The sequence below is a fragment of the Oryzias latipes genome, chromosome 4, assembly GCF_053564925.1.
Source record: "Oryzias latipes strain Hd-rR chromosome 4, Olatipes_Hd-rR_3.1".
In the NCBI taxonomy this organism is placed as follows: Eukaryota; Metazoa; Chordata; class Actinopteri; order Beloniformes; family Adrianichthyidae; genus Oryzias; species Oryzias latipes.
In genome coordinates this window covers 28,825,690-28,852,356 of record NC_136240.1, presented here as the reverse complement: position 1 = coordinate 28,852,356, position 26,667 = coordinate 28,825,690, and the positions used below count along the sequence as shown (strand labels likewise).

The following is a 26,667-nucleotide window of genomic DNA, read 5'->3' as shown; positions in this document are numbered from 1 at the left end:
CGTTCATTGCTTGGATAGCTTTCTTCATGCGTGATGGAGAAGGAAGAGTCCATGTCTCAGCAAATGAAGGTGTTTACATCCCTTTAAGTCATCAGTCCTTGACCACTGAGCTTAACAGCAGTGATACGTGTGCTGATGATGGGATTTGAGTGTGATGTACAGCACTGTACGTCAAACGTCAGACTACTTTAGTTTTTGTTTACAGTGTTCCCTAGTTTATCGCAGGAGTTATGTTCTAAAAATAAGAATGTTAAACTACTTAAATGGAGGAGATTGATTTACAAGATCTACAGCCAATCAAGACGTAGAATACAGTGCGCTCTAAAAAAATTAAAAAAATAAAAACTACAGAATTGTTCTGGAAAAAAAAAGTGCTAAACAGCAAGACCGCAAAAGGTTCGAGGGACTACTGTATAAAATCTTTTGAATGTGTGAGGCACTTCAAAGACGAATGAACTGCTGCACAGATGTCTACAGACTTAAAAAGCTCAATAAATAGCAAATAACCAGTTGATCCAAATTTAAGAGAAAGTTAATAACATCACCTAAAATAACTACAAAATAAGAAAGGCAAAAATGTGGTTGGTCCTAAAAGCCAAACAAAAGAGAAGTTTTGAGAATAAATAGCAAGAAGAAAAGTGATATTGAGATGAAGATCATTTAAGAGTATTAGAAGTTACTACAGCAAGAGTGCATTTTTTTTCTCACTGTCATTATTGGCCCAGGTCATCTTTAGGATGGAGCTAGACCATTTAGAAATTACAAAAACAGATGCTGAAACTTTATATAGGACTTTCAAAACCTTAAAATCCACAAACTTGACTCTGAGTTCACATTGAATCTACGTTAGTTATTGTCGGCTTCCTTTGGCAAACTACTCAGGCTGTTTTAAAAAAAGGTCCTTCAAAATTCAGGTTTTCCCTTATTTTTATACCATTAAAAATGTAAAAATAAACAAGTTTTCTGTATTTAAAAGAAATGCATAGAGATTAATCAAACTGATGAGTTTGTGCTGGAAAGTAAAAAACGAGTTTTACTGCAACATAAACTCCACTGATGCTTTTTCTGGTATTGTTTGGGGAACTTATATGATCTTCATGTTTCACCAAAACCTCTTTTATATTTGCTGGAATCAAAACAAAGCATTGGACAGGGTGTTCAGTGAATGTGCCATAATCACAACCTCTTCGGGCTCGGGCTCTAATGGGCTCCCCAGACAAATACATTGACTTGAGATGCTGTTGACAGATGGAATGAGTTTTGGTGCATTGCAGCTGCGGGAGGATGAGGCGGAGGACGGCGGGCTCACACCGGGAGGGGGTCGAGGTTGTTGATATGTTCATTTACGGGTACCCACACTTTCTCTGACCCCGCTGTGTTCTTACATTTGACATGTTCAGCAGATTAATAATAGTATGAAATGAAACGTGAGAGCAGCTTTTGGGTGGCCTTTGAAATCTGAAGCTGATTAATGTTTTCTCTTCCACAAGTGTGCAGGGACTCAGCAGAGGAGACAAATGAAATAGAGTACTTATTAGCATAACAGCTCTTTTTTAAATATATAATTGGAAAGAATGCATGATTTAGCCACCTCAAACGAAAACGAAAAAACATTCGGCGAGCTTTTGTAATGAAAGCAGCTGTCAGCAGAAATCAGTTTTCAAGGACCACTTATGCAGCAGTGTTTCCCAGCATTTCAGCACATGGGGCGCAGAGCTTCTCTGCTGTGGTTCAAATCTAAACTCTTCCATAGAGTTTATGGAAATAAATATAATATTAAAATGACAGAAAATGGCTGCTTCTACCCAATTTTTAGAGGATAGCTTGGCAATGGGTCCAAATGATAGATTTTAGGGTCGCACATCAATTGAGTTGTCTGTAATATCCTGTCACAGAAAATCCAACATGTTTACATGAAGACAGTTGCTGAATATTCATTTATCGTCTATATTTATCCATTCATCTTCTGAACCTGTTTGGTCCCTTCCAAGGTAACAGGGCTGCCGGAGCCTATCCTGGCCACTCATGGGCGAGCTTGGGGGACATCCTGGACAGGTCTCCAGTCTGTTGCAGGGGCCACAAATCGCACTCTCGTGCACACTCACATCTAGGGACAATTCAGACTGAGAAGCATGTTTTTAGACGGTGGGAGGAGAGAACCCACGCATGCACGGGGAGAACATGCAAACTCCTCACAGAAAGGTCCCCCATTGGTGTTCTATTTCAGAACTGGGGGGCCTTCATGCTGTGAAGCACTGCGCCACCGAGGAACCCAGTTTCTGAAAATACAGTAAAATCTAACATCAGTTGATTCATTTGAGCTGCTTCTACATTTTAGTTGGGTTACGCTAAGAAAAGCTACCTATAATAAAAAAAAACGTGTTTCTGTCAAAAAGGAGGAAGTTCTTCCTGGGAGGGCCATCGGAGTGGCCAGCAGTTTTTCAAAGCTCTTTGCAGGCAGCATTGCCTTTGGCCCTTTCTCCCGGCTGGTGTGCATTAGAAGTCTGTCTGCTCTTTGATTAGCCTTGATTTTAAGGGTAGCTTGCTGTCACAAATCAGGCTTTTGCACTCATGTAAAAACATTCATAAAAACTGCCAAGTGACCTTGTAACTTATGGCTTAACCCTTGTGCTATCCTATGACCCCAACCTTACATGGACGTGTTATGACAAAAGTGGATAAAGGTGAAGAGGATTTCATGTAATCCATGGACACCAGTGTAGATCACACATCGTTGAAGAAAAAAGGTTCAGCGCACTGTCTTGTGGGGTCGAGATGACCCCACTCCCAATGTTAAAGTGCCTAGGATAGCACAAGGGTTAATTAAGCAGAAAATGTTTCATTTTCAACCTTGGTTGTTTATTGTCATTTTTGGATTACAGTTTGCTCCCGATTATAGAGGTCACAGCAGCCAAAAGATCCATAATAAAGAAGGAAACAAGTCGCATCTTAATATAAGTCACACCCCGACAAAACTATGCAAAAACATCGCAACATATACTCCGTAAAATGCCGTGTTTTAGACAAAAAATACTTCTCCTGTGAGCAGATGGTCTCAGCTATTAGCTATTTGCTTTGCTACACACATCATTGTTGTAATTAACCTTTTTTTTTATAGTATGTTTGTGCGTTTGTGTATACCAAGCCTCCACAATGTAATAAAAAAAGTTTTTTGCTTTTAGTTCTTTCAACTTATTTTCTTGCGTCAGGTCAACTCAATTTTTCCAAAAAGTGGGGAAAACTAGAAATATTAGGTTTAGATTTTTCCAACAAGAATAGCAGTCTACTTCAAAGTTTCCTTTTGGCCAACTTGTACAATAGTGTGATGGGTTCTGCACATGCTCAGTACACTGCCCCTGCTCAGTGTTCTTGGTCAACCTGTGCCTGCTCAACTGCATGATCCCAAACGTCCATTTTCCTCTATTTTATCACACACCTGTGTGGACAGCATATGGTAAAAGTTTGTACAAAAACCACGCTGAACACATGACAGGTGTGTACGTAGCATCACTTGTTTTGGGATAAATACTCCAATACCTTCACCAGAAAAGGCTAAAAGGGTCTTGGTACTTGTCAAAAACGCATTTTGAGGGAATATAGTACAGATTAGAGCAGACTTTAATGTACACCTAATGTTGTGGTAAACAAAGGTGATGAGGAACTGACGGGTAAGTTTGATGTTCAAGACCGAAATGCAGAAAGACAGCTAGTGGTTGACCTTGCTAAATAGCTGCAAATGCCACTGGTGAACACATTTTTCAGAAAAAAGTTGGTGACATATATGAATGGAAAGAGGAGTACACAAGTTGGTTACATATGACATTGTAAGTGGAGCAAATTCAGAGACTGCAAAGTCATGGCTGAGGAAATTGTAGCCAGACGGCACAGGATGGTGGGGTGAGAAAGGTTAGGGGAATCCAGGACAGGTTCCACAAGTGCGATGGAAAAAAGGAAGGAGAACTTTGAAGAGCAGATGAATGAGGGAAATGTTAGAGACCTGAGTAGAAGAAGTGGCTGTTGTGGAAACAAGAAGTAGCAAAGATCAGTGAGGAAGATATTGAAGAGGATGACAAGTGGATAGGCGGCTGGTCCAGACAGCATACCTGTGGAGATTTGGAAGTGTTTAGGAGAGATGGCAGTAACCTGTAGTTTCTGACTGACATGTTTAACCCTTGTGCTATCTTAGATGACCCCAACCTTACATTGATGTGTTCTCCCTACCACGTCAAAGGTGAATAAAGGTGGAAAGTTTTCATGTAATCCATGGACACCAGTGAAGATCACAAATCATTGAAGAAAAAAGGTTCAGAGCACAGTCTAGTGGGGTCGAGATGACCCAACTCCCAATGTTAAAGTGCCTAGGATAGCACAAGGGTTAAGAGGGTCTTGATTTTATTGATTTATTTCAAGCATTGGAGTCAAAGCAATAAAGAATTTACACATATTTATCAAACTCATTACAGAAATGATGAAATGCATAGATTAAAAAGACAGAAAACAAAACAAAAAAGTCACTTAAATTATATATGCTTAATTAAATACAGTGATAATTAACTGAGGTATAAGTAGAGTTTGATTTATTGCTTGAAGGGGATTGGGAGGAAGCAAGCTTATATAATCCCACCCCTACTGAGTTCATTCATTTGATAGTGGAAAGTGAGTGAATGCCTGAAGAATGGAGGAGAAGAGTTCTGGTGCCCGTTTATAGGAAAGGCAGATGTGCAAAGTTCTTGGAACCACAGAAGAATAAAGCTAATAAGTCATGCAATTAAGTCCTGGAAAAAGAGTAGTGGAAGCTGGACTGAGATCAGAAGTGAGCATTTGTGAACATCAGGATGGTTTCATGACATGAAAGAGTAACATCGATGCAACATTTGCTTTGAAGATTGTACTGGAAACGTACAGAAAAAGTCAAAAGGAGCTGGATGGTGTCTTTGTAGATCTGGAGAAAGAATAGATTAAGGGAGGTGATTCGCTGTGAGGATCCCTAAAGGGAGCAGCCAAAAGGAAAAGTGGGCTACTGCATTATTACACCACTGACTAAGCTTAAGATACAGGAAACTCTGACGTTGGAACCTTTTCTGCTGCTTCTTTGTTCTTAAAGATCACCTTTCACTCAGAACCACCAAGTCAGGATACAAATTACTAAAGTTTAATTTCCAATTAATTGTTTAAAATGTTCAAATATAAAAAAAATCCATGCATGAACAAAGGTGTTCACATCAAAGCTAAGATGTCTACAGAGATTTCTTTCAACATTTTACTTTTTCTTTTTAATCTAAAAAGCCTCTTGGTTATAAAAGAACAAGGTTTCAATTTTTTTCCTTCGTTGATCAGACCACACTTAGTTTCTGCATAAACATTATAAATTTTTGAGGTTCTCCTTTTTTCCTGTTTATTTTTGAGCTGCTCATATTTTCTGAGGATGATGTCAACAGTCTCAGGTCTCCGACCCAGAGCCTTGTCTGCGTCAGACGGATCTGCGATGGAAACGTCTTCCTGGATCATTTCTGTTACATCAGATGAGTTTGAAAGGAGTGCAGAAGACAAGGATGGGCAGAGGGGGTGAGGGGCGGCAAAGGGAGGACTCAGAACAAGAGAGATGTAATCTTTTTCCCATCGATTGCCTTCACCCATGACCACACTTGGGATCTCAGTATCATTTGTTTCCATTTTCTTGCCTCTTTCCAATTTCTCCCTCACTTTCTTCTTTGTTTCCTACTTATTTTTTCTCTTTTAATTCCCCTTCAATTAAAGCATCTATATTGGCTGGCCATTGTTTAATTGCTCAGGGGCTCTCTGCGACGATCAGCAGACCATAGATGACTTGCTCCAGCTCACAGATCCATTTCTAAAGTGCATTCATCTCTGTGTGTTTTTGCCTTCATGCACTTTTACAGTCATGGCTTGATCTGACATCAGAACTCTTGAACTCCAGTTGTAAAAAATTGACAAAAGTTTGTTTCACAGAATCAGTAAAGAAACATCATCGACACAGTACCACAACAACCATTCAAATAGGTCATTTTTGCAACAACACAAGTGAAAGAACCTTTTTCAGGCTGCGGACTGGTTTAATGGCAAACCATTTTTAAACAAACTTGTCTGTAAAGCTGCAAAAACACTGGGCATGTGACGAGCGTTTAAGAATGTGCTAAACATGGATTCTTGAATACGAATTTAGCCCAGGGTTATCACCCTGGACGAGTATGGAGAGGGTAGTTTTTTCCCGTTTCTACTGTTTACTAGTGCATGTCCGCCAACCTACAGTTGGAAGAGGCATCCATATGTCAGATTGGTCAAAGTTTGACCTGGTGTAACCATCACAGCGCATTCAATCGCTATGACTTTTGTACCTAAAGGACACAAGAGTTTTGACCACAAAAGCCTGAAACGCGGGTTTAAATGGCGTATACTTGTATGGCGCGTTTTTACCTTCCTTGAAGAACCAAAGTGCTTTCCAGTCACAGTCCTTTTCACCCAAGCATTCACAGTCACACACTGATGGTGATGCTGCCGAACACTGGCACCAACCTGTAACTACCAGAGGCCTGTGTTTTGGGTTTAGTGTTTTGCCCAATGACACTTTGACGGGCAAGGTGGGAATCGAACCTGCAACCTTCCAATCAGAGGTCAACTGTTTCTACCACTCCACCACGGCTGTTTACATAGCTTTTAATTGGAAATAGTCGCTTGAACGTGCATTGCCAAGGATGGTGTGAATGTTGCTTAAGAGGCTGAAGATTCCAGTTTTTTTGAGGGAAGGGTTTATCTGTATCCTCTGTAAAGAATAATCCCCATCTCTTTTAAATGTTATTCGTTCACAAGATTTTGCATTAGAATCACTCAAATGTGATATGGATTCTCCATTAATTCATGCATGCGGAAGTAAAAGCTAAAATATCGGACACCAACTTGAACCTCATCTAACTTTTAAGGTGTCACTGATAAGATAAATACAAAAAAAAAAACAGAGGTAAAAAAAATAAACTGGGATTTTTACAAATTAATCATAAAGGCAAATTTACAGTTTAAAGAACTTTTTTAGCAGCATCGTTGTAACATTAGACAGCTGGTAGTTTTTAAAAATAAATTTCCTTCAGTATCAGAATATAAACAAGACGGAAAAAATGTGAGTCGCATTTTTTTGGCACTGGTCCGCCGCCCCAGGGCTGGAAACCCCTGCTTTAAAGCCCATGTTTGACAGGAAGATTGATGTGAATTGGCATTCTTCTACAGTTTTTATCCACTTCATGAATCAGGTTGGCAGCCAAGTTTGAGGCATTTCTCCAATTAAACAAAAAGGACACATCATCCTTTTATTAAAAACAAAAAGAAAAAAAAGCCTGTAAAATGGATAAAAAAAAGTTACAGATACGTGCACAGCCTTGCAGGAATGGCATTAACAGGGAAGCACATTGATCATCCAGTGGACTGGACAAGACTGGAGAAGCAGAGTCATGTGTGCCAGGCAGTTTACTGCAGGTTTATTAACAATGACATGAAAACGTCCTCTGTTGTTGCTTTTACAATATTCATACCATTTACTTTTGCAACCACAGTAAATATTCCAATATGGGTTATGTATCCAGATGTCCTGAATTAATCACCTTTTAAGCTATAACACTTCAGCATCATCATGTTAAGCAAGAAGATCAGAGAAAATCCTCCTCTTTGGCCCCTTGTTCTTTTTTATGTTTCAAAAAATTCTCAAAATGTAAACGAAATTAAAAAAACACATGCATTTTGTTTTGTTTTAATGTATTGGTCACTTGCCTATAGAGTAATTATCTTGATCTCCCACGGATCATAAAACAGTCCAATAGTTGTCCATATTTCTGCAGTAATTTGAACAGAAATAGAGAATTAAAATCAGTAAAACAGATCCGGATATTAATCAAGTATTGATTTAAGCTTCCAGCAGTATTTGATTTTTCTCTACTGAACTGAAGTGTCTGCTCTTGGTGATTTTTTTTTTTTTTTACTCTAAGAGGGTGAAATTATTCAACTAAATGTGCTCCTTTGTGCTTTATTGCTGGTGGCAAGTGATACTGAGCAATTATATTTTATAATATATTTAGGATTTTCTAAGGTGCAGAAGCCATAGGTTTTTTTGGGAAAAAGGCTTTTAGCATGGCAGACCACACTTTGGCGAGAGCACGTAACCCACCCCCCCCCACCCCCCACCCCCCACCCCCCTACAGCCCCCTTCCGTAGGGGGTTGGGCATTGTGGCAAAACCAGGAGGTTTTTAAACTTATAGCTGGAGTATTAATTTTTATTGCCAAATTACTTTTAATCTATGGAAGTTTTTTCTGGAGCCTAATTAAAAATAAAAGTCAAAACCAGAAATGCTTTTTTATTTTCAAAATGAAGCTGCATTTGTTGACTCAAAATTAAAATGAAAACGCAATCCGCCAAACCGCTTTTTCTTCTTCTTCTTCAACATTGCTTATTTTGTCACTTAATTAAAATGATAAAGAAAATGGTATTTGACATTTCATTTTCAAAACGTTCTCTAGTAAATGTGTAGCAAAATTCAATTAGAAATATTTAATTTGATCATTAAAATGGATTAACAGAAATACTTTTTCATTTTAACAATGTAACTGCATCAAATGACTCAAAATTAAAATTAAATATCACTCCTTGAAAATGCTTTTTCATTTTCTTCTTTAGCATCGCTCATTCTGTGACATAATTAAAGCAAAAATGCACAGAGGGGATTGCATTTTCGTTTTCACATTCACCCCTCAAAAGGTGTAGCAAAAGTCAATCCCGGTGAGCATTTCCTTGGGGGAGGCACTAATGACGTCAGTGCTCTCTGTTCTTCGCTCTCCCAGCAGTGTTGCGGTTTGGGTTCTAAATTTGCGGGTAAAAATGGCTTTAGGGGAGTAGGCATAATTTAGGTGGTTTAAGGGTCGGTCTGGTGGTTCTTATTTTCTCATGAAAATATATTACCGGACTGTGTGGCTGTTGGAGTTCTGCGAAGTTTCTATGTACTGGAGCTCCATGAACGCACCAGGCCGAGTGTTGGAGGAGCTACCGGCTAATGTTTTTAGCCAGATCGCTACATGTAGTGGTGTCTGTGTCACTAACTATCTCACTTACAATGCATGGAAGACGCAGAGATTATTGAGAGATCAGGTTTATTTGTTGTAACCCTTGTGCTATCTTAGATGACCCCTCCCTTACATTGACGTGTTATTCCTACCATGACAAAGGTGGATAAAGGTGGAAACATTTCATGTAATCCATGGACACCAGCGAAGATCACAAATCATTGAAGAAAAAAGGTTCAGAGCACTGTCTAGTGGGTCTAGATGACCCAACTCCCAATGTCAAAGTGCCTGGGATAGCACAAGGGTTAAAGAGTTCTACCTGGAAATCATGTTTCCATGTTCAAGTTCATCCCAGAGAGAGTCTCTGCTTCAGCTTCCAGGCATGACGCCCCTGCAGCGGTTTTCCATCTCTCTCTTTGACTGAGTCTGAAACCTTGCTGTCCTGCGTAACCTGAGAGAGCACTGACGTCATTAGTGCCTCCCCCAAGGAAATGCTCACCGGGGTTGAATTTTGCTACACCTTTTGAGGGGTGAATGTGAAAACGAAAATGCAATCCCCTCTGTGCATTTTTGCTTTAATTATGTCACAGAATGAGCGATGCTAAAGAAGAAAATGAAAAAGCATTTTCAAGGAGTGACATTTAATTTTAATTTTGAGTCATTTGATGCAGTTACATTGTTAAAATGAAAAAGTATTTCTGTTAATCTATGTTAATGATCAAATTAGACATTTCTAATTTAATTTTTTTATACACATTTACTAAAGAACATTTTGAAAATGAAATGTCAAATACCATTTTCTTTATCATTTTCATTAAGTGACAGAATAAGCGGTGTTGAAGAAGAAGAAGAAAAAGAAAAAGCAGTTTGGCGGATTGCTTTTTCTTTTTAATTTTGAGTCAACAAATGCAGCTTCATTTTGAAAATGAAAAAGCATTTCTGGTTTTGACTTTTATTTTTAATTATACTCCAGAAAAACTTCCATATAAATCAGGTGGTTTAGATTTTGTAAAGCTTGAATTTGCCTCTCTAACTGGTATCGTTTTGATTGGCAGGTGAACTGACTCATACCTAAGTTTCAACCTTCCACTTTGGAGAATGCAAGTAACTCAAAAAAATGATCCCTTTTGTGTATTATATGTCCACACTGCATCAGAGTTTGTTGCTTCTTGACCCCCCGGTGGTGGACTGGTAAATGTTCGTGGGACAGTCGGTACCGGGTCACAAAGGGGGAAAAAAATGCCAACCCACATTTTTACATTTTAATTTTGATTAAATTCTAAAGAAAGTTTTCTTTTGAAAAATAACTGGATCCCCACCACACCCATTCTTGTTACATGTCAAGATGCTCGGTCACGTGTTAATAATAGATCTGCTGTCAGGAACTGATGGTGGAAGACCCAAAATGCAGCAGACCAGGCTTGGTGACAGAAAATAAAAGATCTAACAAACAAAGAAAAATGACAAAATCATGGGAGCAACAAAAAGCTGGCAAAGCAGAACATGGCGGATGAGCTGACACTAAGGAACTGAAAACCAGACACCACTGAGGGTAATTAACTAAATGAAAAACAACTGTGGATGTTCAACCTGGACCTGGTGAGGCTGATAAGGGAAACAGATCATGACAAAATAAACACCACAAAAGCACACAATCCTCACAATCCGCTACTTTCTTAAAATGGCTGCGCCGACCACTGAACAGAAATGTAGAAATGTTAACAAAAACACAAATGAATTTGGAAAATTTGTTTTTGCAGAAAAATAACATTGAGAAAACAGAAAAAAAGACCTTTTGATTTGAAATAAAAACGAAAGCAGCCTTTAACAGACAAAAACCAGCAGTCTGTACTCTGTACAAATGTGGGTTTAATGCAACAGTTCCTCCCACAGACCATAATAATCAGCAATCGCCTATCTGTTACAAAGACATTGCTAATAAAGTCACATCTGGCTCCGATTTGAGGAAAATTCAAAACGTAGCCAGATGTGTCACATCTTCTGCAGACTCCATCCACTGAACCAACCAAAAAGACACTTGCACAATTCATGCCGCATGCAAATCTGCTAATTAACAAGATGGTGTTGGACTGAAATCTGACCCCCTAGAAAGTTTTGCCCTTTTATAAAAATAAACAAATCGTGTTATTAACAAAATGCAGAAAATGTCTGGGTGTGTTGGGGAGAAAAAGTGTTTTTTAGTTTTCGAGCTTGTTAAATCTGTGTATGTTTTTGTCTCTTGCAGTGTAATTTGTATGCTTTAAGTTGTGTAATGTATTACAGTCTGTACACTGGGTGCACCACAAACATTCCCTGTAATTGTGCTGTTATTCCTCAACTCTCTTTGCGTCTTGCATCACGGCTCCTGCCTCCGTTTCCTCGGTCTGTCGTTGTCTTTTATTCTCAGCTTGCATTAAAAACTGCATGACAACTGTTCACAGTGAAAGCTGAGAGAGAAGCAGCTTCATAAAATGTCTGTGTGACCGTTCAGACTGACCTGTCCAAAATTCAGATGTGAGGTTGTTGTTTTTTTTTTTACTCAGTGTCAGGTCAGTGGCGTCTCTAGATCAGTTTTTGTTGCTCAGTGCTATTGATGTCATTTCCTCCTGACTTGAGGACATTTTAGCCTCTTTGTTAACCCGGATTTTATTTGATTGTAAAACCTAGAAATAGTTTTTGGGGTTAAGGCAGGAACGCTTTCTGGCTTAAATACAACGAGGTTGACTCTTTATATTTTATAACGCATTTGTAGCTATTTTTTTTTTTTACATCTGATCAGAAGCTTCTGGCATCCAGCTAGTATTTCAATAAAACACAGTAATTGTTAAGCTGAATACACACTGAGCATGTGTGGCGCGTTATAAAACGTGGGTTTTTGAATGCCCTTTTAGCATATGGTCTGGACAGGTCTGGACAGGTCTGTCGCTACGGGATACGAGACCATATACTCACAGCAAGAAGTTGATTGATTTTGAACCTGTGTTCCGTGCTTTGAAAAGGACACTACCAATACATCAATCCCCAATCCGAGTCCCTAATTGATCAGAATTAAACATGGTGTAACTTTGCGCGCACATTTAATAGCCGCGTCCTTTTAAACGTACAGCCCAAAAACGAACTCAAAAGCTTGCGTATCGATGTGTGAGCGCAAAACTTGAATACGGAAACTCAAAATGCGCATATTTTTACAAAATATATTTACAAAAACTTTTCATTGGCAGAGGTCGCTTGAACATAGTATCAGTTTTATGAGAGAAAAGAATATGAGGGCTTGATTTCTTTCCATTTCTTAGTCTACTCTAATGCAAGTCTTGATCATCAAGGGTGTACATATGTTCCCAGGTCACTTTGAGTTTGTTGTGATGTGGTGAGTTGGCCCATCACCACACAGCAAAAAGACTCCTAAAAGAGTGAATGGCAAAATCTCAGAGTCTGTGAAGGCCTGTTGGAACATGACTGTCCATGTGATCAACACAACTTCATGTGAATTTTTAGCAACATAACTAATTAAACTTTATCTTGTACACCTAAGCAAAATGTGCCAACAAAATGAAAATTCATCATGATGTCACTTTCTCTAGTCAGTTGGTTTCACCTTCTCTGATCACGTTTAGTCCCAAAGCAAACTGTAATATACTCAGTTTATAAACTAAGGAAGTATTTTAGATTTATCTTAATAAATATACTAGTGTGTGCCAACATGAATCCTAATACTTATTAGTACTTTCTCATATCTCTTCAGTTCCAGGATTATTAAGGTAAAGACATTAATAAAAGTGGACAGAAATAAATGAAGCTTTATGAAGTTATATTAAGCTGGCCACACTGTGGTATCTGATAAAAAAAAAACATAACCAAAATACAATTAATTTTTTATTCTCTGTTATTTTATATACATAAAATACAATCAGACCAAATCTTTAAAAGCTAAAGACTAGCTTTGTCAGCAACTGATAAAAGTTAAAGGACTGTCAAAATAAAAGCACTTTAGGATGTTGACACAGTGTGGTGTTTCTTCTGTTCTGTTTCCTGACTGTCTCTGTGATTTGCAGGTCGGCTGTCGCTCCTCCTGGATGGCCCCTCCCTTTCCTGCCTGGTCTTCTCTGTGGAGGAGTGCACAGCTGCCTGCACTTTGCAATCATGCTTATTTAAGTTGATGCTACTCAGTCCTCAGTGTCGGTGCGTCCCTGTTAAGTCAGTGGTTTTCCTACTCAGCCGACACTGAGGTTCGTTTTGTCCCTTGGCCTTCTTCTGAGCTTAGTTGTTCCCTTTTTTGCCTTTTGCAGTTTTCCCTCTCTTGAGGAGCTTTTTGTGTTTTTGTGATCCCACATTGTGGCGCTTTCTGTTAGCATTAAATTGCCTCCTAAGCGCATTCCTGAGTCTCAGCCTGATTTCCATCTGCACTTGGGTTTCCGTCCCTCCAGCCGCGACAGATGTTAAATAAAGACAACAAACTGTGTCCTTGGAGGGAAATATGCCTTCTCAGGTTTGACCTCTGACCTTCAAAGCAGCTCCCTTGCACTACTGGGATGGCAAACTCTTTAGAATTAATTTTGCCAAGTTTTATTCTTTTCTGTTTTTCCGTTAAAAAGCTGGATTTATTGAGTTATGTTATTCACGACTTCACAAATTTACTGAATAAATCAAAAATCTTCAAGACTTGAAGACTTCAAAAATGTCTTACTAAAGAAGATTTCATCCCACCGTTTTTTTTTAGGTTTATTGAAATGTTAAATTATTTTCCTCATAATAACTCACTCTGTGTCATTCACTCCTTATCTTCTTCATCTTTTAATGAAAAATTAATGGGAAAATAACACTGATGTGTTCGAAAGCGATGTCTCAGTCGTGTCCAAAGAGTGTGCATTATCCCTTCTGCTTCTCAACCCCAGCAGCTCTATCTCTCTCTACAAATGCCAAAAGTATTCCAGATTTCCAGGGTAATTATGGCACGCTGCAGCAGAGGGAGAAAAGTGCGAAGGAGTACAACTTCAAATGGCTTTATAAAAAGGCCTCCCAGGCCCTTTAATTACACCCCATATTGATTGGTATGCACATGTTTCCACTCTCCACTTTCACTGCTATTTCTTCTCCAGCCTGCATGAAAAACCTGGAGCCTCCACAGAATGGAGGTTTGTGACATTTACAGTTTTAAAAGAAAAAAACCGATAATCTGACTTTTTAAAAAATATGTTCAATCATTTTTTTCAGTCAAAGTCAAAAAGGTACTGGCATTAAATTTGCCGCTTAAAGCCTTTCAAAAAATGTGTTCCTAAGCTTGACACCCCAGCCCCATGTGGGAAAAGCTACCACTAAACGTTTTCTGCCTAATCGCTACATGGTAGCTGTGTTTTCGTATCTCTGTGACTCAGTTTGACGACTTGCTGTCTGCATTAGTCCATGGAGGAAAAAATAAGAATAAAAGTAGAGGATCATTTTATTATTGTCTTGATGAAAATAAGAAAAGTTTTGAAGTTTAGGAGGGCCAAGCAGCTGTGGTCTCCACATACCGCATCAACTCTCTTTCTGGCCGCTGGCTGCCCCCTGGTGGTCAGCGTACCATTACTCCTCCCCCAATAGTGGCCAAGACAGGGTAAGGCAACCTTGTGGCCCCAGAAAAGTATATAGTGGGTTAAGAAGATGGATGGATGGATGGATGGATGGATGGATGGATGGATGGATGGATGGATAGATGTAAGTTCAGGACAAGAAAGCTCACATCGATTCGCCATATTGCTTTTGTACTCCACCTGCTGATTGAGTCACTGAACACGTCACCTGCCCAAAGCTGAGTACCTGATTGGTTGATGCGACGTATAGACTTTGCCAAGGTTCAGATGTTTGAACTCTAGACGTGCTGTGCCCAACATCCAAATTGTGCCTGACGCTCAAATCTCAGATGGTGCATATACATTGAAACTCAACGTCCCTGATGTGCGAATCATATTCAGTGTGAACATGTCTTAAGAGGATAGGGGGTCAAACCACCAGATGGTTGCCAAGCAAGGATCCCCCAGGGAATGGGTCAAACTTAACAGAGCCGGGTTTGTGACGGTTGATTAGTCCCTTTCTTTCTACAGTTTTGTGTTTGACTAAATAAAATGTCTGGGTTTTAATTCCTGATACATTAAATAAAGTAGAATACACCACAAACCAGGTAGAGCACTATAAACCATTTCTGATGTTATATTTAAACAGTTTCATACATGAAATTCATCCTTATTTTTCTTTTTTGTTTTAAATAATGAAATGTTTTTTAATGAGAAATAGTACGGTTTTTTTCATTAGACACCACCTAATTTGTCATGTCCCTTATGACCTTGATGAAAGTTTACTGCAGGAATACCAAACATCAGTTAAAAAAAAATAATAATACATTTTATGCTAATCTAAAGCCCCGTTTGTGGACTTTTTTCCCCATATTATATTAAATGCATATATTTTGCGTAATTATATAACAATATATGGTTGTAATCCTTCCAGCCCTCTCAAAGAGAGTCCCTGAGAGTGTCTCTGTGGATGAGACCTAACGTGTGCGAAGACGGCTTCTGCAGAAGCATTATATGCTGTAAACCTAAGACACTGGAACTTTTGCTGTCAGCAACCTGTGAGGTTGCAGCAGCAGAAGGGCAAAATAAAATGTCTTTAATTAACACATCTGCTGCCTGCTGTGGGCTCCATGGAGGATCCAATTTCTCACAACTTCAACCTGAACAGAACTGGACACACAACAGATTCACCTCACTGTTTACGCAGGAACTAAAACTCCTTCTTTGTCTCTGCGTCGTACCATCATCTTCTCATATGTTTAATGCGTGCTCCTTTGTTTTAACTTTAGCTTGCTTCACCTGACTGCAAGGTGTATCATGAACTCACACTGTCTGCAAACGGTGTGAGTTTTAGATTGGGTGGTGTTGAAATGATGTCAGGGCCCCCAGAACTGGAGTTTGAGTCGCCTCGCACTTTTTTTGAAGGCGCGCTGTCTGTAAGGACATTCATCATCAAAGAAAATTACATTGGGACAAATCTCTCTTTGCCTCTCTCTCAGAGCGCACGTCTGCAGATTGAATACACAAAGGGGCCACATGTTCCTCCCCCCTCTTTAGCCATAGTCATTTGTGCCGTTGTCAAAAGTGATAAATGGGTAATGTGGCGGTGATAAGAGAAAGCAGTGAATTTTTATAATGCATAAAACAGAAGTGAGAGGGCGGGGGGGGGGGGGGGATAGGTTGCAGTGGGCTGCTGCTCTGTGACGCTGTGCTGCAGCGGGGGACCTCTGTCGCACACTGTTTGAGCCCCTGCTCCACATCTTTACTGGCGTCTTGTCTATATATTTCCGTCAGATATCGTGCCACCCCTCTCCCCCCCCTTCCCCCGTGAGCTCTCAGCCGTCCAGTCAGACAGCCAGGCTGGCAGAGCCAGAGTCCCACAGTGTCCCGTGACAGCTCAGTCACACGCTTCATGTGGTTTGCGGGCTGGGAGGGTGTTTAAATGAGGTCTCCTTCTGCAGCACACCTTTGCCCGTGTTTGTGGGTCAGAGAGGTCCCTGTGGTCTGCAGCCACAAACAGGCGTTGTGCCAGACAAAACCAGAAGCGATGAACATTCGTGCATTCATAATAATTGCAAAAGAAAGTTGTGAGCTGCAGTCACACAAAAACGTTTAGTTTTTCCCAAAGTCCATGCTCGCTCCAGCAGAGCCATCGTCTTGAAGGGATGATGCCAGATGAGGGGTCCATTACCAGGAATGAATGATGCCTGAACCGTCCATTGTCCCACTTAAACCATGGTCTCTTTAGTGCTTTAATGTTGCTTTTTTTAGTTCTTTTTAGGCAAAGGAAAGGGATATGCTGATCGTCACGATAGTTTAAGAAAAGCACCAATTCAGAGTTCATCTCTTACTTCTTGTTTTTGTCCAGATGATGACGCAAAAGTTTGCTTTTAAAGAAACAAACTCTAAAGACTAAATATCTCAAGTCTTCATTGTCTCATTTCCTCCTTCTTGGATTATTTTCAATCTTTCCCTTCTGCTGAATCGGAGCCTTCAAAATGATGTGGTACATCATTGTGTTATATCACCTTTTCATCCAGACCCTGCAGTCAGTCTCAAGTTTTCACCCATGACTATGGTGTAATAAATGATTAACTGTGAAGGCATGACATGTTCAGGTAACTGCTGAGAATCTTAATGGTGACCTTGGATGAGGGTCTTCACAGCACGTAACATTATCTCAGACATTATGAGTTCCCTGAACAGAAATAGAGGAGAGAAAAGTAATATTTGTGTTCCGACCCCTGATGTACATACGTATATGTTTCTCAAACTTTTGTTAGAAACCAGAAATCTCAGACTCCAGGCTTCAAAGGCTGGCAGTGGCTCAGGTGGTAGAGCTGGCCGGCCAATGACGAAAGGGTCAGCGACTCAATCCCTGCTGCCCCCAGTCAACTGTCCTTGGACAAGGCACTTCCCCCTTCCTGCCTCCAGCGTACCACCACTGGTGTGTGAATGTGCATGAATGCCCCGGTGATGGTCAGGGGGGCCATAGACACCTACTGGCAACCACGCCTCTGTCAGTCTGCCCGAGGGTAGCTGTGGCTACATCAGCAGCTCACCATCACCAGGTATGAGTGACGAGTGAATGAATAATGGACACATTGTGAGCATTTTGAGCATCTGGAAAAACGCAAATCCAATCCATTACTATTATCCTGCTGGTTTTCCAAATATCCTGCTGCTGTTACTTGGATCAGGTGTCTTGAGCCAATAAGGAGCTTCAACAGCACGTTAGTTGGAGTTTGAAACCTGCCATAAACAGAATATCATTTTTAGTCACAAAACTTCACTGAGAAGAGTTGTTCACATAGGCTTTACAAATTTGTATAACATTATATAAAAACATGTGGCCCTGTGATGAACTGGCGACCTGTTCAGGGTTAACCCAACCTTCACATAACAGTGGCTGGGATTGGCCCCAGCAACCCAATGACTCTGAAACAGGTGGGGCGGGTTTAGAAAATTAAATCAGTGTGGGTCCGTTTGTGCTACTAACTATGTAGCCACAAGGGGGCCCAAGTCTGGGTCCCCCTGTGCCCGTCCCCAGCCCGGATAAAATACAGAGTTGTGTCAGGAAGGACATCTAGTGTAGAAAATCTCTGCCCAAACACATGTGCAAATCAATAAACAATGTGATATACTGAGGCAACCCCTGAAGGGATATGCCGAAAGGTAAATGACAACAGCTTGACCTATGAAGTTTTAATAAGTCAACATTTTTGTGTGAAAATAAAGTCCAATGCTTTTGTTTCCAAAGTCTGACCACACAATATTCACATTCACAAAATAAAGTCATCAGCACATTTTCAGAGCTCTGTTTTTTTATTTTTTTATTTTAAACTGTGGCATCAGTTAGAAAAATCTGCCATAATTTGATGTCTATGATGATGATGCATCAATAAAAGGAAAAAAATGAAATGCATTGGAGGAGTAGGAATAAGGAATAAAACCTTCTCCCCCTCCCCTAAGGATACATCATGAGGTTTATCTGTAGCCTGCTGTGGTAGAGCGGTCAGCCTCCGTTCGGAGGTTTACGGGTTCGGTTCCTGCCTCGCTCCTGGTAATTGAGGTTGTAAGGCAGCAGAGTGTGAAGGTGTGTGTGGATGAATGGGACTGTGACTGTAAACGCTTTTTGTCTTCGAGCAAAATAGGAACACAGCGCCTTTTACCTTCCATGATTTTTCTGTACCAGTGGACTGTACCTTTCCTTCCCCACACATCCTTGTTTTCTTTTTTGTTGTCTTGTCACAGTTGTTGAGACGTATGGTCTGATCAGAAAAGTTCCTCCCTTCTCTCTTAACAAAATTACCCCCAAAAATCGGCATGATTCCTATGCCTCTGAACAAATATTACAAACAGCAGCACACGACAGTCGTGCATGATAGTTTTAACACACAAATCTGGTGGACCCGAGCATGCGTATGTGATGCAGATGCTGCCAAAAGGACGACCTCGGGGTGCAAATATTCTGAAAGTCACTTTCTTTAACAAGGAGGTTTTCCCAGCAGCTCATCTACTCCCTACTCCTAAGAAATCCTGACTGCCCTTGGCGGTTGCTGGAATATTTATACTTTATTTTTTTATTTTGTAGAGCGAAAGAAGATAACTCTGACTGTTGGAAACCAGCTGACCTACAAGAAGATCTACAATGTGGTTGGATACCTGAGAGGGAAGAAGAACCCAGGTTTGAACAAGTCCACATATTTCAACACGGACCAAACTGAAATGGGTGACCTGAATCAAAAAGCACGACTTAACTTTAAGAAGTAGATTAAAAAGCAAAACCAATAAGTAACAAAATACTGTAAAGCTAAGCTTAAACATGAAAAAAAATGTTTTTTTTTTTTTTTATAAAAGACAGCAAAACATATTTGAATAGCAACAACACAGTCTCTTTTTGAATGCATTGCTTGGCTTTTAAGGCATGAGGGAAGCCAGTTTCACGTGAACCCTTTAACATACTCCATCCAGAACATGAGGAGAAGCCTTCTGGACCAGTTGGAGGCAAGAAGTAGATGAGAAAATCCAGATGAGTTGTGACAGAGGTTAAAAGCTTTGATTCAAGAAAATATCTTGTAATTTAACTGACTGGGTGATCAAGGCTTGACTTGAGCAATTAAGGTATTTAAGAATCGAGTTAAAATTACAGTCCATTATCAGACTCTTATTTAACTCAATTAGCTTCAGAAAAAGGAGCTAAAAGACCTCAGTCAATTACGGGAGGGATCATGGGGGGTGCTTGGACAAAAAACCATTGCTTCTTGTTTTTTTAGAAAGTCTCCCTTCCTTGGTCTATTTTGAAACATTTTCCGTGGTCTTTTATGTATGATTTTCTAGGACATAGTTTCTGCAGAGTGGCAGTAGTTCATTAAAATTTCACCTCTGAGTTGTATGGGGTGGGACTGTTGGCGGGGGTGGAGCAAGCCCGCCTCCAATTCCCATCGCCCATCTGTTTATGTGCTATCCTGCTAGCTCACAGCCCCTCACAACAAGCTAACATTATTGGTTCAACAAAAATGGCGAGCCTAACATTGGAGCTAGTTTTGAGCCAGAAGCCAGCTCAGATGAGAAAAATAAGGAATTACATGGATTCATGCATCATAATGGAGCATGCTTGTTTTGTTTTCCACATAATAAGTATGCTGTATTTAAAACAGCATTTTTTTGTCTGCTCCTGATTCAACATGATTTGAATAAAGAAAGACTTAGAAATGTAATGCTCAGCATAATTTTTTATTTGCCCTCCATAATCAGAAAAATGCCACAAGAACATGTAAAAAAAACACCAAAAACACAATTTTCATCGCAGTGGACCTTTAAGGTCAGGGTCATCCATTCTTTGGAGGCTAAAACTGAGCCCTTGAGACAGAGCATCTGCAACAGATGACAAATGTAAAAGAAAGAAAGACTCACACTGATTCTGTCAAATCCATGCCAGCTGAGACATCCCTGCACACAAACAGAAGCTGCAAATGTTTCTCTCAAAAATGCAACATTTCAAGCAAACTATTCCCTCTGTACCTTTGAATTCTGGTAAAACGGAGTCGTCCGGGCTGAAGTGACATTTTAATTAAAAAGCAGAAGACTTCCCGCTCCTGCACGGTTCCTGGGCTGCTTATCATAGCAGGGAGGTCCCTGCAGTTTTCTTAGTGAGTGATGCAGAGGAAGTGTCAAATGCAAGATTTAACAGGAGTGCTGCCACAAAGCAAAACACTGTAGCAGCAGATTTCTTTTTAGCTGAATTTTTGATTTTTTTGTTTTTTAAAAACCGGAGGCACTGAAACTCTGCAAATGCAAAGAGTTCAAACCAAGATTGGGTGATGGAATCTTTAAAAAAAACTGAACTTTTAGAAAAGTTGCATGTTGAAATACTGTAAAACAGATTGGAGTATGAGTAGTGTTTACATTCATCATTACAGAAGGATACGAGGGGGGAAACTACAATATGCAGTCAGGACCATAAATATTTGGACAGAGACACATTCTTTATAATTCTATATCTGTACATTACCACAGTGAATTTTAAATAAAACAACTCGGATGCCATTGAAGTGCAGACTTTGTATTGTACCATGACGTTTTTTCATTTGTCCAATTACTTACGAGTCCATGAAATGAAAGGATTGTGTTTAAAAAAGGCTTTAGTTTTTCACATTTTGATGCAATCTTTTTGTTCTACACATGGAATAAAAGCTGAAAGTCTGCACTTCAATGGCATCTGAGTTGTTTTATTTAAAATTCACTGTGGTAATGTACAGAAACAAGTTAGAAAGAATGTGTCTCTGTCCAAATATTTATGGTCCTGACTGTACCTTCAATGAAGTGAAAAAACAGAGACAGGAATATTTACATATCATATGAATAATTTTACTTTAATTTTTCTGTGTGGACTTTATCTGGTTGATATGAATCACAGACTGATTCTGTCTGCAGGGGCTGTCGATGTTGTTGATTCTAACAGCCACATTCTATTTAAGACAGCTATACTGTGACATCTTTTCCTAAGGCTTCTCAATGCCTAATTCTGTTTTTTTAAAGGACGTTTGGAAACTTTAGATGGGCAATTATTATTATTTTTTCATAAACCATCCAAGTTTTCACCATCAGAACAGTGGATTTATAAATACTCTTCTAACAATGTTCGTATTTATTAGGTTTTACATTGTGAAATCGGTAACGTAATAGTTGCTGTTTAAAAAAAAAATCAGGGCACTATATTCCTGAACTATAGAGTTTTTTTAGTAGTCTGGGAGTAGTTTGGACACAGCCCACATCTCTCTTTTTCTTCTTCGTTAAAACAGAAATGGAAAACCTGAAGGAAATCAACTGACGCTGAAACAATATCTTTTCTATTCAAACAAAAAAACTTTGTATAAATGTGGCTCTCTCATTACCAAATGACTTTCTTTCGCCCTGTAAGATATATTATTGCAGTCTTACTTGCTTCTTTAGGTTTGAGGTGTGTTTTGAAGACCTGTCTGAAAACGCTGCTCTGTACCATCACCTCAGGTTCAGCACCAATGTACAGTGACAATAACTTGAACTCAATCAACCCATTTATTCACATATAACAACACTTTAAAAGCATCCAAGCTTTAGGTTTAAACTAAAATAAAAATTCATTTCCCTGAAAAAGAAACATTAAAGTTAAACAGACTGCAGTTTAAACAAATAGAGAAGATAACATACAAGAGATTTGTTGGCCAAAAATGGTATTAGACATTTCATGGTATAGATTTTGTAAGACTACAATATTTCACAGCAATACGAATGCAACGTTATACATAATACATTGAGCATTGCTTTTTCACCAGTGTGTACAGGATTCTGGCTTCCGTCCATCAGATCTTCTCAGAAGGTGAACGCTGAAAATAAAAACGGAGACAGAATTTATTGCTAATGATCACCTGGAATAGTTGGCTTTCGGATGTCACTTAAGGAATACACATTTTAACAAGTTAAAGTCAGGAGATACAATAAAGTAGCTTATAAAGAATGTATATTTGATGCAATGACCAAAAACTTGCAAATACACTTGTTTTGGGCTTCAAGACTGTTTGTCTTTATTGCACAACAAAGTGTCAACAACCTTTCAGTGTCAAGATGGACGGTTGTTTTAATGTCTCACATGAACAAAACCAGCTACACAACCTACATGTCACAACAGAGTTTGGGGGTATATTGCAGAATTTATAGATTTGATTGTGCACTCTCATCTGCTAGGTTGCCTTCTGATGATGTCATCAGAAGCTGACAACTAAGGTACAGTATTTTTGAGAGTACACGTTGCCTTGCCTTTTTTTTTGCATAGTTTGGCCAGGGATGTGACTCATACACAGGTGCGACAATCGCTAGAAGGCACTGCAGGTGTATGCATCAGTATTTGCTACTGACAGATGCAGAAGTCTTACACCGGGTTTGGCAGAATTCCTCAGAAGGGGACACAGAGGATGAAGAATTTGAGAGTTCGTGATTTGAAGTGATACAAAGAGTTTAGTTGACTTGTTAGCATGTTTTGTGTGCTATAATTATCTGAAGGATTTTTCATATGTTGCACTATAATAGATCCCTCCTATGTTTCATGTAGCTAAATAAGCACCAGTTATTACAGTATTGAAACACTTTAAGTCCGGAAAATACGGTAGTCCTAAAGGGGCCTAAAACTCCTACGAACTGTTTTTGTATATACTTTACTCTAGCAGCTCTTGAATTTTTACATTGATTTGGATAAAAACTCACGTGATTGTGTAACAAGCCCCTACCTCAGTAAACTGCACCTGAATCCAATAAAAACATTTTCAAACACGTTTAACACATGCTTAAGTCTTGTGCTATCCTATGATCCCACCCTTACATTGACGTGTTATTCCTACCATGACAAAGGTGGATAAAGGTGGAAAGATTTCATGTAATCCATGGACACCAGTGAAGATCACAAATCATTGAAGATAAAAGGTTCAGCGCACTGTCTAGTAGGGTCTAGATGACCCAACTCCCAATGTTAAAGTGCCTAGGATAGCACAAGGGTTACCATTCTCTTGTTTTTCAACTATACCCCCTCTATCCCAAACAAACACACATTCATCCACAAATGCAACACACTCACAAAAAGACACAAATAGTACAGTGGTCAAATTGCAGTGTTGGTGTTTGTGCATCAAATCTCCTCCAAAAACACTTTGGACAACTGCGCAATGAACCAAATTTTGAAAAAGTAAAAAACGTAGCACACATGTTTAGACAGAGATACAGGTAAATGCAATACCAACATTTGGGATCCAAACTGTCACAACTGTTGTCTTGCTCCTGTACTTGCTTTCCAGCACAATGCTACTACAAACACATATACCTGTGCCTCAACCTGTTTCCACTGAATGATGGAAAATGACCATACTGACTTACAGTCTGATAGTAAACATTAGGGGCCACTAAGGCAGGATTATGTGGGCTACAAATCTTTTTTAGTGAATACAATTTTGGGCTATTGTTGACATGATATCATGTGCATATTCTAGCCTTAAAACAAAGCTGATTGAATATTCATGCATGTATTCAGACAAGCGAGAGAGACTATAAATCTGCAAACATTGTTTGTTTGTATGCATGATCACCCTGCAGCATTACAGCAGCTGTACTGTGAGAGGGGAGACGTCCAACAAAAACACATCAATTCTGCAATGGCCAGAATGCTTGTGAGGAAAATTGTGACAGTCAGTGAGAAAAGGCTGTGATGGTGCATGGAGAACACAAAGATCTGATCATTATAAAAGCATTTTTTAAGAGATCTCATGGATATTTTAAGGTAAAAGAGAAAAAATAAAGATACATTAGCAAAAGTTTTTTTTTCTTTAATCCTGTTTGTTCACACAAATGTGTGTGAGTTTAACCCTTTAACCCTGGAGCTGTAAGTCATATCTCTGTGACTGTTTATGCAATTCGGAAGCAGAGAAAAGCAGCTTTGTGTAGATATAGAAGTGTTGCAGATTGGTGCAAAGCTGCTATTCTAATCTCCAGGATTCTTAGGAATATGCTATTTGCATCAACGGTTGAAGAGCAACGTCACAGTTTTATTTCACTTTTATTTTACCAGGAAGTCTATCGAGATCAAATCATGATAGGCCTGGTCAAGAAACATTAAAACATGAAAATAAAACACACTTAAAATCAGCTCAAGAATAACATGTACTTTCTTCGGTCACACACTTAGAAAGTAGTTCTAAAAATTAACGTAGTGGTAGTATTTCTTAAAGTACTTTCACACCGTCTTTGACCATAAGTGGACACTTCCAATGCAACGTCTATGCAAATGCACTTAAGTGTGCGTTTCGTTGATGCCGTTTTAGGGCTCTACGTACAAAACGTGGTCATTAATCACACGATGGAAGTCCCTTTTAATTCACAGTAGTGCCAACCTTTTGAAAATTGATCATGAAGCCGAGATTAATAGTTGTGTTTCGTGCATGCCTGGAATTATATGACAAGAAGTTTTTTATATATCAGAATAGAGCTGTGAAAGAAAAAGCCTGGAGCAAGATTCCCAAGATTTGCACTGCTTTGACAATTTGCACCAACCCTTTTTCAACTGTAGTTGGCGGACATGAGCTAGTAAATTAGTGATAGTAGCTCCTCCGACTTATCCAGAGGAAACACCATGGAGTTAATGTGCGTTCAAGGATCCACGTTTAGCGCATTCTTGAACACGCGTCACATGCCGCAGTCCGTAGCTTTGGGAATTCCAGAAGAAATGAATGATCCGATGTTCATGTCTCTTGTTTCAGTCAATGATAAATTCGGATTTTCTAAAATAATACAATAAGATGAATTACATTTATTGACCAGATTATTAGCTGTGGCTCCAAGAACCTCTGTGTTCTTTGTTTTCAGATCGCTATGTGCTCGTAGGCAGTCGCCATGACATCCAAGGGGGTGGATCTTCGGCCATCGTGAATCAACTAATTGCTGCGCTGACGGAACAGACCAAAAAAGGATGGGACCCAGACCGGACCACTGTTTTTTGCTCATGGGGAGGTTCTGCGATGGGGAACATCGGTTCATATGAATGGGGGAAGGTAAACAACCACAACAGCTTCATACAACTGTCAGTCTATTGACATACAGAAGATTGCATGGCCAATCCATGAAGAACTTGATGCAAACTTTAGAACTGACAAAATACAGCAAAGTGAATTCACATTTATTTGACTTCAACTCATTATTTCTGCAGAAATCAGCAGAAGACTTCTGAAGAAACCTACAATAACAAGTGTTTAGATTAAATAAAAGTGCTCCTGATTTGATGTATCAGGTGAGATTAACCTTTGTGCTATCTTAGATGACCCCACCCTTACATTGACGTGTTCTCCCTACCATGATAACGGTGGATAAAGGTGGAAAGATTTCATGGAATCCATGGACACCAGTGAGGTTCACAAATCATTGAAGAAAAAAGGTTCAGCGCACTGTCTAGTGGGTCTAGATGACCCAAATCCCAATGTTAAATTGCCTAGGATAGCACAAGGGTTAAATTTAATTCCAGGCAATGGCCAAAAAGCAAAGCAATAATGAAAGTGCCAAAGCCAATAAAGGGATTGTATAAACTGGATAAAGTGCTGTTAGTGCCAGTGACAAGACCGTGACATGTGTAAAGGTGACAGATACACTTCAAAGCAGCAGCATGACAATTTGATATGTGTTTCCCTCTAGGACAACAGCGTGGTCCTGCAGGGCAGCGCCGTGGCCTACATCAGCCTGAACACTCCGGTCAGAGGGACCGAGACCCTCCGAGCTTCAGCCTCTCCAACACTGCTGCAGCTTACTTCGGACATACAGAGGGTGACTAGAATCAAAATCACTATAACTTAGCAATATTTTTTGGCTTTTTAGCAAAGTCTTGTATCATACAGTCACAAACACCAGCTGACACTACATAAATATGTCCACGGTAATCAAATCTCTATGTTTTTTTGCTACAAACCAGCATGTGTCCAGTATCAGCTGGGTTTTCCCTCCAAAATTTTGACCCACTTAACAAAGCAGATGCTGGTTTGTGACGTC

The 26,667-nt window shown here is 39.6% G+C and overlaps 1 protein-coding gene across 1 annotated transcript in view; it reads left to right on the top strand.

Moving 5' to 3' along the window:
• Nucleotides 1-26,667, top strand: part of naaladl2 (N-acetylated alpha-linked acidic dipeptidase like 2) — a 520,425-nt gene that overhangs the window by 333,926 nt on the left and 159,832 nt on the right. Inside the window, exons 12-14 of the mRNA XM_020702830.3 lie at nucleotides 19,205-19,297; nucleotides 25,498-25,682; nucleotides 26,317-26,445. Coding sequence (XP_020558489.2) covers nucleotides 19,205-19,297; nucleotides 25,498-25,682; nucleotides 26,317-26,445 — 407 coding nt within the window. The remainder of the gene's footprint in view (nucleotides 1-19,204; nucleotides 19,298-25,497; nucleotides 25,683-26,316; nucleotides 26,446-26,667) is intronic.